The 13,238-nt window shown below is 41.7% G+C and overlaps 1 protein-coding gene across 5 annotated transcripts in view; it reads right to left on the reverse strand.

Moving 5' to 3' along the window:
• TBC1D31 (TBC1 domain family member 31) overlaps positions 1 to 13,238 on the reverse strand; it is a 65,376-nt gene that overhangs the window by 48,421 nt on the left and 3,717 nt on the right. The window contains exons 1-2 of one of the 5 annotated variants that reach the window (XM_019717915.2): positions 2,750 to 2,962; positions 2,434 to 2,571 (exon numbers count right to left, since the gene is read on the reverse strand). The exons of 2 other annotated variants lie outside the window; for them this stretch is intronic. Coding sequence is in view for 1 of the 3 variants with exons in the window: in XM_019717755.2 (XP_019573314.2) it covers positions 2,750 to 2,826 (77 nt within the window). In the remaining 2 variants the exon portion in view is untranslated. Of the gene's footprint in view, positions 1 to 2,433; positions 2,572 to 2,749; positions 2,969 to 13,238 lie in introns of those variants that run through there. 2 more of the 5 variants (XM_019717755.2, XM_074316851.1) reach the window with 2 other exon arrangements.

Below are 13,238 nucleotides of genomic sequence, written 5' to 3' on the forward strand. Positions count from 1 at the left end.
TTGGGTGAAACGGCGAAATTCTTATAATGCTCATTTTTATCTAGTACCTGACAAAGATTCATTGCTTGACCAAACTTTAGTCAGGCTCCTGCACCTCTCCTAGGCCCCATTCCTTATAAAATCTAATTTTAGCAAGAACCCTGCTCTGTCAGTTTAACCAGAATCCCCTGCTCTCAATACTTGATTATCTTCTATATGTGATCACGTTGCTCATGCTCATCTCTTAGGTCATCACACTGGCCTGTCTTCGGCAAGAATCCTGTTAGGTTGGTTTAGCCAGAACTCCCTTACCCCAGATGTTTCCTCTTAATACTGTTCCTTTCACTGACACCCACCCTCCTCTCTGGCTATAAATTCCCACTTGCCCAGGCTGTATTCGAAATTAAGCCCAGTTCTACACTGAACTGAGTTTAATTTCAGCTCCTTTTACCTACTGCGATAGTCCTGAATAAAATCTGTTTTTACCACTTTAACTACTGTCCAGCTCTGGTTTTTTTTGTTTTGTTTTGTTTTTGACGTCCCCAAAGGTGAGAGAGGAGGAATAAATTCACTGAAATGACAAGTAATAACATAAAAATGTTCCCTGGTAATGAGGCAGACCAATCGACTTTTCCCTCCAGTCTTTTTTGGATAACATTTATTATGTATTATGATTACAAATTTATATGATCATTGTTGAAAATATGGAAAATACAGAAAACCATTAATACACAAATAAAACTGATTATAACCCTACTATCTAGATGTAATAACAATAGCAACATTCTGCCCTTCTGATTTTTCATATAAATCACACACGTATTTATTTTAGAATTGCCTTTCAATTGTTCACAGGTTGCCTGACAGAGTTCCTCCGTCCTTAAACATAATAAAAACATCAAATATTTACTGGACCCCAGGATGCATGAGACAGTATTTTAAAGTCTTCCTAACACCCTATGGCAACTCTGTCTGGGAGGTGTGGTTATCTTCACTTACAGTCTTAGGGATTGATTTGCCCAAGGTTACAGAGCTAGTAAATGGACATTTATTTCAACTTAAAGTCTATCTGACTCCACAGTCAGTGCTCCTTGCTTTCCCAACATCATAACGATGGGTTTTAATGAACAAAAAGAAAGGTATGTCTTAGTGAAAGAGCAAGTAAGGATATCTGCACAAGAACTTGTTTCTTTCATTTCTGGAATCTTGCATGCATATCTAGATATTTTATAACTGCAAGGAAGAGAGTTATTGTGGGTTGGCCATAACGTTTAGACTATTTACGGAACATCGGAAGTCGGGTTATATAAACTCCAAATGTGAAAAGAAAAATCCCTATCGAAGAATCGCAACTCTAGACAAAAATTTTATTCAGTGGAGTTGATGGGACAGCAGCACTGTTAGGGGACTGACTACAACCAGTAACCAAACAAGGTGCTAGCAGAGAGACTAGCACCATGCTTTGGGCATGCATAGTTGGCACTTAAAAATCTGTCAATTTATTGAGGAGCAAACACAGATCAACAGAAAAATTACTGTAACAAGAAACACATTAGAACATGAACTCAAGTGATGCAGCAAAGTCCACGAAATCCTAGGCAATTGGAAGCAATAAGATCAATCTGTGTGCAGCAACTGGAACCAAGATGGCACTACTCTGGGGCAAAGGCTTTCATTAAATTCACATAGAGGCTGAACCTTGAACAGGACAGGTATCTGGGAACAGAATGAAAAAAGGGTTGGGGAGGGAGGATTTATAGGTCAGTGAAACTACTTTGTATGGTACTGTCGTGGTGGATACATTATTGTTATGTATTTGTCCAAATCCATAGAATGAACAACATCAAGAGTGAATCCTAATGTAAACTGTGGACTTTGGGTGATAATGATGTGTCAATGTCAATGTAGGTTCATCAGTTGCAACAAACGTACCCTTCTGGTGGGGGATGATAATGGGGAGGCTATGTATGTGTGAGGGCAGGGGGTATATGGGAAATCTACGTAACTTAAGCTCAATTTTGCTGTAAACCTGAACCTGTCCTTAAAACCAAGTCTATAAGAAAAAGCAGCAGCAGCAGTAGCGTTGGCCTATCTAAGCCGTCCTGCACTGTAAAGTGTAAATCCTGCTTACCCCGCCCTATACACGCTAATATGGAAACTCCAGGGAACCAAAAGTTTGTTTTGTTCCACTACTGTTCTCCCCGTGCTTAGAAGCTTGGCACATCCCAGATGAACGCATGCTTGCCTGAATACGTCCAACGATTTAAGGATGGATAAACTGCAGCATTTGAAAGGGGTGGAAGTGCCTGTTCTCCTTCCCCCTCATCCGTTCCTTCTCTTGAGTTATTTTCCAGCTGCAATAGTTAACCGATATTTCCTGAGCACCTACTATGTGCCAGGAGTACTATAGGGATGCTGTAATAATTATTAAGGGGACAGAGTCCCGGAACTCACCAGAAGCGCAAATTCTCACTTATTTCTGAGGACCACCTGCCTCCTGCTCCACGCGAATCCTGGTCAGACCCTGCCCCCCAGGACTGGGACGGGGTCTTTGAGGATCGTGGCACCGGAGCGCACCGAGACTCGGGTTACCTGCGTTTCCAAGGACCTGTGGCATCAGAGCCAGGACCTGGATCTCCACCCGGCCCTCTGTACCCCTTCCTGCGATCGTCTCCAATAGCACCTCGAGCGCCTCTCCAAAGACGCGGGCCCGCCCCTCACCGGCTTCCATCCCTCTCTACAGCCCGCGCCCTCCCGCCGCGGCCTTTACCCGTCCCGAGTGGCCGGGGATGGCTTGCGGTGCCACATCTTGCCGCTCTCCTTGTTGCCTAAGTCTGTGCTCTGCATGTCGAAGCCCACTCGCAGCCGCCACCCGCCTGCTGACAACCGTCCCAGCGACTTCCGGGCAGATACACGTTCCCGGCCCGGGAAATTTGAGCGCCAGCCACCGTCGCTAGGATGCCCTGCCGACAGTACCAACCGCACGCACCACGCCCACCTTTGTATTTACAACCAATCGGAAGGCGGTTTCCTCCTAAACTCCGCTCAGGCAACCCCTCCCGCTTTGGACGATGGAATCGGCCAACGACCTTAGACTCCTCCCCCTTCTGTAGGCCTCTCCCTGGGACCCCAAGCCTTCTGGGAATCGTAGTTTTCTGCAGGTGGAAAGGGGGCGCGAGGAATAGGCTAGGGAATTCTGCATTCCGGGGCCCTCGCGGGGTTTTAGGCTCCCATTGGAGGCAGTAAAAGTGGTATTCTCCTGTGGTCCCTACAGTTTGTTTTACATTGAGTTTAGGGATTAAGGGGTTGTAGAGACAACTAATAGAGAAGCAAGTACCCAAATACATTGAGAATTGAAGGGTCTCTTGTCAGAGAATATTCGGACTCAAAAGAAACTTTATAGAGTCCACTCTTCTTGTCCTTTTCACCATCGTCATGATTCCTTTTCAATTCGGTAATCTAACAAGAGGCTCCATCATTATAGTGTCCAGTACATCAGTCATAGACCAGAAAAGCAATGTCATCAACAACCAGTTGCATTGACATCAGAGGTAGATTTGTGTGTGTGTGTGTGTGTGTGTGTGTGTGTGTGTGTGTGTGTGAAATTTACTTAACATTTATATAGTGCTTACTAGGCATCGAGCACTCTTTTAAGTGCTTTTGAAAATATTAACTCATTTAATTTATTTAATACCTCATAGCAAACTTACAAGGTCATTAGTACTATTATTCTCATGTTTAGAGCTCTAGGAGGGAGTGTATTGGTTTCCTGAGAATGACGTTAATAAGTTACGATACATTTAGTGACTAAGATGACAGAAATTTATTCTTTCACAGTAAAGAAGGCCAGAGTCTGAAATCAAGGTGCTGGCAGGGTCGCTCCTTCCAGAGGCCCTAGGGGAGATTCCATTCCTTTCCTTTCCAGCTTCTGATGGTTGCTGGCTTCCTTAACTTGTGACCACATCACACTGATCTCTGCCTCCATCTTCTCATCATCTTTTTTTCCTCTTCTGTCTCAAATCTTCCTTTGCTTGTCTGTCGCTGGATTTAGGGCCCACTTGGATAATCCAGGATGATCTCATTTCAGGATCCCTAACTTAATTATACCTGCAAAGCCCCCTTTCCAAATAAAGTAACATTCATAGGTTCTGGGGATTAGGACGTGGATATATATTTTGGGAGCCCACCATTCAACCCATTACAGGTAGGTACGTCTATTATCACCATTTTGCAGACAAGAAAATTATGTTAGTAGGATAGCCAGGATTTGATCTTTAGTCTTTTCATTCTTGGTCCCCATGTTTTTCTACAGCAGAAGATGACTTTTTAAAAAATGATATGGCTCTGATATTTGAAATGCTTTAACTCTATCAGAAAAGCGAAACTCTCACAAAATTTACCAATGCTGATTTTATAACTTTTAATATTGGTACCAAGGGGTGGCTCTGAGAGACCAGACAACTTTTAATAACCTATTGCAGAAGAGACAACCACATTCCTCATTTTTATTAATCAGATTTGAGATGGTAATGAACGATGTATATGAATGTTTGCATTGTTATTTAGGAAACTTAGGGTGTTAAACTCATGGAGGCCTAAATTGAGACACAGGTTATTCCTCACTTTTTTATCCCACACAGGTAACCAAATAGTTTTGTCAGTAGCAGAGACAAATCTGCTGAATGATTTCCTTAACTACTCCGATTTAACCTGCCTGCAGCTGAGCTTATATGAGCTGTCACAGCGCATGGACCATCCTGTTCAAGTTCATGTACATGGTAAGGATGCTTCCGTATTACAGGTCCTCGGGACGCCCACTTTGCACTTATTTTTGGATTTAGTTGGGCCAAATCTGAAGGTCAGCTTGGCAACTGAAGAGACGTGCATCTGTGGCTGCCAAACTTCTACTCCTTATAATCTACCAATTTTCATAACCCAAGTTGGTAGACTATTTGCTAGTTCCTTCCTAAATCATTAGTCAATAACTGATGCATCCTGTACATATATGTTTTCAGTTTTATTGAGGTGTAATTGACACTCAATAAACTGCACATATTTAAAGTGTTATTTAAGTTTTGACATAAGTATACCCCTGTGAAACCATCATCATAATCAAGAAAATGAACATATCTATCACCCTCAAAAATTTCCTCCGGTATCTTTGCGATCTGTTTCTCTCTCAATCCCACCTAGTCCATAGGCAACCACTGACCTGTATTCTGCCTCTTAGATTAGTTAATATTTTCTAGAAATTTATATAAATGGGTCTTGAACTATGTACTCTTTAATTTGGTCTGGCTTCTTTCACTTGGCATAGTTATTTTGAGAGTCAGCTATGTTTGGACTCTCATACATAGAGTAGCCATGGATGTATCAGTATTTCCATGTTTTTATTGCTGAGTAATAGTCCATGGTATTGATACAGTACAATTAGTTTATCTAGTCACCTGTTGATGAGCATTAGGGTTACTTCCAGTTTTGAGCTCTTACAAAGAAAGCTGTTATGAACATTCCTGTACAAGTCTTGGTATGAACATATGTTTTAATTTCTCTTAGGAAAATTCTTAGAAGTGGAACAGCTGGGCCATGTGGCAGGTGTAGGTTTAACTTTTTAAGAAGCTGTCAAACGTTTTCAAAATAGTTGAGCCAATTTACATCCCCACCAACAGTGTAAGAGAGTTCCAGGTACTCCACATCCATGATGAGTCTTTGTAATTATAGCCATTCTAGGAATGTTGTGGTAACCGCATGGTGATTTTAATTTCCATTTCTGGAAGGACAAATGGTGTTCAGCGTCTTTTGTGATTATTTGCCAGTCTGTGGCTTGATTTTTAGTCTCTTAACAGTGTCTTTCAGTGAGTAGAAGATATTAATGTTGATGAAGACCAACCTATCAATGTTCTCTTTTATAGATTGTGTTTTGGGCGTCATATCTAAGAAATCTGTACCTAAGTCAAGGTCACAAAGATTTCTTCCTTTGTTTCCTTCCTTGTATGTGCTTGAAATACATTCTCAGAGGAATGGAAAGACGTGTGTGTCTAAGGGGTTTTGGGTTTTGCTTTGCAAAGTCCTTTCTCCTTGCCCTCTCACCTACCCCACTTTCACCATTGAAGAATGCCTTCTTTTTGCTGTGACAATATACAATCCGGAGAGAGAGCAGGAGTACTGCCACTTTGTCTATTTTGTTAGAGGGAATTTAGTGGGCATTTGGATTGCTCAATATCTGAACACACTTTCTGTTTGGAAAAAAATCCCGATATTTGGAAGTCAAAGAAGGGCAGCTCTACTATTTCCTAATTCCTTGGCAACCAGCTCTATAATGTCCAAAAACAACAAAAACAAACAAACAAACAAAAAACCCCTATGCTGGTCAAGGGATTAGTAAGCAAATTAAACTAGCACAATAACCGAAAACAACTCAAAATACAATTATATATTCACTGCAACCTCTCAAAGAGCACTAAGTAGAAAGTAATGAATAACCTTTAGCAAACTTCTTAAAATGCCCTTTCCTACTTCATTCAGTCAGGTTAGATGAAGTTATGCCACAATAACAACTCCAAAATCTCAATGGCTTAAGCAAACTCCTTATGGCTGGGTGTTCAGCTCATCTTAGTGTCTAGCGGACTCAGACTAATGGAGCAGCCACCATTTCAAAAATTTTTGGTTGCTGTGTCAAGGGAAAAGAGAGTTCTAGAGGGTCTCACATCAACAATTAAATGCTCCCGCCAAGAAATGTCACTATTACTTTTATTCCCAACTCACTACCAGAACTATGGCTCCATTCAACACAAGGGGCCAAGAAATGCAATCGTACTAGTTATCTACAGCTGCAATAATTCTGTGAAAAAGCAACCACCAAATCTCTGTGACATTCAGCGAGAAGCATTTATTGCTCAGGCATCTGCAATCAGCCAGGCAGCACCACTGGTCTTGGCTGGACTCACTCATATGTCTGGAGGTCAGCTGGCCATCAGTGTATAGACTGACTTTATCAGGGCAATTGGGACGACTCAACTATGTTCCAAGTGTCTTTTATCCTCCTTCGGACTAACCAAGGCATGTTCTCACAGAAATAGCCATGGCGCAAGTGAACAAGCGGCCACGCAATGCCCCTGGGCTTGAGCTGGCACACCATCACTTTCACCTCCTGTTGGCCACAGTAAATGACATGGCTGAGCCCAGGGGCAGAGAATTATATTCTGCTCCTAGTGGGACAGCATTCAAAACTTCCGTGGAAGGCATGGACCCAGGGATGAGTAGAGAATGGGGACCAATTATGCAATATACAAAACCTAAAGTGTGTTTGGAAGGGAAGGAAATTTAAAATACTTGCTGAACAGCAAAATATTGGGTGACATTTGATCTAGGCCTGGAAGGATGAGTTGAAAGCTTTCTACACAAAAGAAAGAATGAGTTTTGGAGGCCATTTGTTACTGCTACATAAAGTAGCCCATCCTGACTAACAGAGTAATTGTGTCCCCGTTCTACAAATGAGGAAACTAAGGGTTGGAGTGGTTATTTCACTTGTCTAAGGCCATACTCATACAGTTATCAAGCCAAGACTGAAATGTAGACCTAAGTCTCCATTATCTCACTCTGCCTCTCCTCTGCTTCTCTGCCTTTCATGCACCAGATTGGTGTGGTTCTGTAATTCTTCTCAAGGACCCCTTGCCTGGACCAGAAAACAATTTATAGCTAGCCTGGGTTAAAAATCTCTGGGAAACTTTATAGCAATATTCTGTTCCATCCCCTTGGAAAGAGAGTTTATTTGCACATTTAAAGGAGTGTTAGTAAACAAAAATACTGAGAACACTTAAAAAAATTAAAGCACAGAGAAAGTGGGGTTGGGGGAGGGTATGGAAGGACTATAGACTATACACATGGATAGTTTTGCCTGCCCAGCACTGGTACACCCCTTCCACCGCCACTCTGAAAAATACTGCCTTTTTATAGCTGTTTAACGGAAATGCTTCTAGCCCATCCCTCACTGGTCATATCATTGACTCGGGGTGGGGCTTGATTCAGCTGAGCCCATCAGAGCTCTTTCCTGGGATTTTTAAGTGTGAGACCAAGGAGAGCAAGTCTCAGTCCCTCTCTGGTGGCAAAGACTGGGGCTGCCAGAAGCAGTAGCTCCAACTTTGTGGTGATGGCTGGTCTGAGAGAAGGTAGCTGAAACTCAGAAAAAGCGGGGTGGAGGGTTGAAAAGGAGGGGAAACAGTGATGATAAGAGAACATTCTGGCAGCATTTATGTCCCTTTTTCTAATTGTCCCAGAAGCTCATCTGGCCTTCCGTTCTTTCTGTACTCTGGTTACTTGAGCTGAAACGTTGCCTTTTATTTCTCAATTAGATAGAATTGGAAGAAAAAAGGTCACGGAAGGCTTCAGGAGGTGGTGATACATGAGCTGAATCTAGAAGGATGAACAGGGGTTACAAGGCGTAGAAGAAGTGAGGGAAGGAAACAGCATCTGCAGGAAGGCGGGGGGTTGTGAAACAACATAGAAACTTCTAGAAACTAGTGCTCAGTGCAGTTAAAGCACAGGATGCACAAGGAATCGTTATGTATGTAAAGGGCTTAGCACCTAGAAAACCTCAATAATAATAATTATTATGACTATATGGGTGACTGACAGGAGAATCAGAGTAAGACATATGTAAAAGTCAGAATATAAAGGACCTGGTCTGCCACTCTAAGGAGTTCGTATCTTATTCTTAAAGGTCCTAGGGAAACTTGTGGTTTCTAGACTCTCCCTCTGACTGCAGTGGAAAGATCTCTAAAACAAATTTGAGACTTGAGGCAGAAAGAGGGTGCGAGCTGTTGTTCCATTTGAGACAAAAAGTGGTAAAGGATTGACCAAATCAGTCACCATGGAAGGGGTCCAAACAGGCAACAGTTCGATGACCAGGGTGTGTTGACATCTTGTGTAGGAAAGCTGACATTGCAAAGGAAAGCGTTCTGTTTCATCAGTAAAACAGAGACGTGTTTCAGGCTGCTAGCTGATGCAAAGCCAGGCAATGTTTTGCATTTCCTGGAAGACTGGGCTGTTTGGCCTTGTGAGGAGGGCGTTAGGAGGCAGAAGCCATTGCAGGTGAATTATGACAGTGCACCTCCCCCAACCCGTTTAATGTGAGTCAGCACAGAAAAAGAAAATCCAAAGGGATGGGCTCCAAGTCACTTAAATAAATAGTCACACCAAGGTGCTCTCATAAAACATACATGAAGGTAACCGAGGATAGTGTTTCATGTATAATCAAAGGATTCGGCACCTGCGGCTGACATGGCGACAGTACCAAAGGAGGGGAAATGAGATGTTGAACTTGATGCCACATATTATGAGCAACTGCTGACATAGACGAGGATTTCTAAAAGGCCTCCTCCAGACTAGAGGAAGGAGGAGACCAGAAGGTGAAGCTCCTAATTGCACGGCAGAATGGGCAGTGGCTGCAAGTTTTCAGTCTTTACAGCTCTTCCATGTGGCCAGGAGAGGAGGAAAGTATGGAATTCCTGGCTTCTATCATGTCCAAAGCTGTCCTGAGAAGCAAGGACCGTCTAGAGCCACCTCTGACTTAGCCACAACTGCATTTTATAGATAGATAGACATAGATATAATTTTATAATTATAATTTCCATATTGTGGGCAATTGGTTTTTAAAAAATTATTTGCAAACTTTATGCCAGAGAAATTAATATCTAAATGTGCCATTGAAGACACCAGTGTAAGCCAGCTCAAAAAGCTTCAATTGGGAAGCTCAAACCTTCAAAATTATGCTCTGCAGATAGTGGTTTATTCCAAAGGCCTTCCTGGTAAGAGGGCCGTGGCGTCAGAGGATGCTGGGAATATCTCCCACAGGACTGAATAATTAGCCTTGATCACAGGCTCCTAATAATCTATGTGGGCTGCGAAGACAGGCTATCCATCTAGCATGACAGGATGCCGGTAAACCACGAGTCAATGACTCCCATCCCTGGAAGGGAGGAAGGGCAAGCTGATTGAGCTGAGCGTTTATTGTCCATTAAAGTATTCCAGGGCAGCATGGCACCCTTCCTCCAGTGCCCACTCTGGGCAGCGTATGGAGAGAAGCCACAGAGTTGAGGATGACCAGCAGGAAACCAGCCCCTACCCGACCCCTTCTCTGCCAAACTTCATGCCATCTCGATGGGCTCTTCGGTCCCTCCTGATTTCTATGTGGCCTTACCCAGCAATAAAAACCATTTCTCCCAAGCAGTTTTTAAAAGATTATTTTCAAGAGTAGTTTTAGGTTCACAGAAGAATTAACAGGAAGATACAGAGATTTCTCACCTACCTCCTGTCCTCCGACATGCAGTCTCCCCCATGAGTAACAGCCCCCTCCAGAGTGGTACCTCTACAACAACTGACGAACCTACATGCGTTGACACATTAGAATCACCCCAAATCCACAGTTTACATTAGGGTTCACTCTTGGTGGTGTACATTCTATGGGTTCGGACACCTGTATAATGACATGTATCCATCATGATAGTATCAGACGGAGTATTTTCACTGTCCTAAAAATCCTCCATCCGCTGCTTATTTATCCCCCCTCTGCCCTCCGTTTCCCGACTATTTTTGTTGTTTTCATTATATAGATGGCTTACTGAAAGCAACTTTCCATATGAGGAAAGAGAAAGGTAAGCTAGTGCATGCACAATGGCTTGTCTGTTTCGTCTACAGACCTTAGCAGAGTGTGCCTTTGTTAGTGAAGTAGTAGCCTGGGACTTGGTTCCGTCTGCTTCACCCTTCAGAGAATTCTATGTAAGAAAGAAGGTGTGAACATGTTGGGGGTGGGGTAGGTGATAGAACCACCACCTGTGCCAGGTATGTGTTAGCCGCTTTTCGCTTTGTTATTGCAGTTTGTTCTTTGGTCTCGCTTTCTTTTTATTTTTAATCCTTTAGAATTCCTATTTGAACTTTGCACTAAATTAAAACCTCTTAACTCATGAGCACTGTGAATGCAGAGTCCCAATGTCAAATATTCTGCCTCATTCTCCCCATCAGTACATTGTACTTACTAGATCTTGTACCCGACTAATGGTTTGGAAAATATGGGGCAGTATACGTGAGGACCTGGGACCCTGAGTGCCTGAGCTCATTGGCTCTACTACCTACTAGTAGTACAACCTTGGGCAAGTATTTAACATCTCTGTGTCTTGGTTTCTTCATCTGTAAAATCAGGATAATAACAGCATCGATCTCCTAGACTCATGAAGAGTTTGGAATAATGCCTGGCATGTAGAAGCCCTCAGTGACTGCTAAGTATTATAATTGTTGTTATGTTTTTATTAGTTTCAGGTGTACAAAACAATGTAATAGATATTTATCATTTATACCCCTCACACAGTGATAACTCCCCTCCCCCATCTACTACCGCTCTGACATCGCACACAGCCATTACATTCCCACTGTCTCTATTCCTAATGCTGTACTTCGCTTCTTATAACTATATATGTATATAATTGTAGTTGACATTCATTATTGTTGAGCTTCAGCTTCAGGTGTGCAGTGCAGTGATCAGGTATCTACATCGTCCCTGAGGTGGTCTCCCTAATGAGACAAGTGTCCATCCGATACCCTACAAAATCTTTACAACATTATTGATTACATTCCCCAAATTAACTTTCGTTTCCCCGTCACAATCTTGTGGTTACCGACTGTGCTTTCTAATCACCTCACCTTCCCCCTTATCCCCACCCCCCTCCCATCTAGCAACCCTCAGTTTTTTCCTCTATGTCTCTGACACTGCTTCTGATTAGTTCATTCATTTATTCTTTTCTTTAGATTCCACACATAAGTGAGATCATAGGGTATTTGTCTTTCTCTGTTTAACTTATTTCACTTAGCATAATGTTCTCTAGGTCCATCCATATTGTTGCAAATGGTAAGATTTCAATCTTCTTTATGGCTGTGTAATACTCTATGATTGTTGTTATTTAAGCACTTCTAAGGAGAGTACCAGTGATGGGCTGACAAATGTAACAACTGGCTCTCTGGACATAAAAAGCCCTGGTTTGACAATGAGATATCACCTCATGCCTGTTAGAATGGCCATCATCAAAAAGACAAGAGATAACAAATGCTGGTGTGGATGTGGAGAAAAGGGAACCCTTGTGCTCTGTTGATGGGATTGTAAATTGGTGCAGCCACTATGGAAACAGTATGGAGGCTCCTCAAAAAATTAAAAATAGAACTACCTTATATCCAGCAATCCCACTTCTGGGAATATATCCACAGGAAACAAAAACAGTAACTTGAAAAGATATCTGTATCCCCATGTTCATCGCAGCATTACTTACAATAACCAAGATATGGAAACAACCTAAGTGTCCATCGATGGATGAATGGATAAAGAAGTTGTGATATACATATACAATGGAATATCATTCAGTCATATAAAATGAGTTAATTCTATCTTTATGCTAAGTGAAAATAAGTCAGACAGAGAAAGACAAACACTGTTATGATCTCACTTATATGTGGAATCTTAACAAAACACACAAAAAACCAAACTCATAGAAAAAGATCCAATTTGTGTTTACCAGAGGTGGGAGGGTGGTGGAAAGGGGGAATTCGAGTATGGTGGTCAAAAGGTACAAATTTCCAGTTATAAGTACTTAGGGATGTAATGTACACTGTGATGACTATAGTTAACACTGCTATGGGATATATAGGAAAATTGTTAAGCGCGTAAATCCTAGGAATTCTTATCACTTGGAAAAATTTCTTTTCTTTCTATGATGGATGTTAATTAAATCTATAGTGATAATCATTTCAAAATGTAAACCATCATGCTATATACCTTTTACAGGCTGTAAACTTATATAGTGATGTGTGTCAATTATTTCTCAATGACACTGGAAAAAATGATCTGAAAAATTGGCAAAAAAAGAGCCTGGTTTGTAGCATTTGGCAATTTCTGTGGTGTAAATCCTCCTACTACAGCCAATTTCGAGCTACCAATGTGATGTCATTGAAGGCAGAGTTGTAAAGAGGCGAGCAATAAGTACACTATTATGTAGTATGTTCACCATATATAGATACAATAGACATAACTAATGTCAAGAGCATAGATGATAGTGAAACGTAGCATAATAATTAAGAAAGGTTGTTTTGAATATTTACTATCCTTTAAAATATAAGTTATTTGAGTCTAAGTTTATATAATTCAATTTTTAATATTGGCTGGGTTTAATAAACGAGTCACAAAATTTCTGAAAATTCAACGATTGGCTCTTATCAGC

Source organism: Rhinolophus sinicus, linkage group LG12, assembly GCF_036562045.2.
Source record: "Rhinolophus sinicus isolate RSC01 linkage group LG12, ASM3656204v1, whole genome shotgun sequence".
NCBI lineage: Eukaryota > Metazoa > Chordata > Mammalia > Chiroptera > Rhinolophidae > Rhinolophus > Rhinolophus sinicus.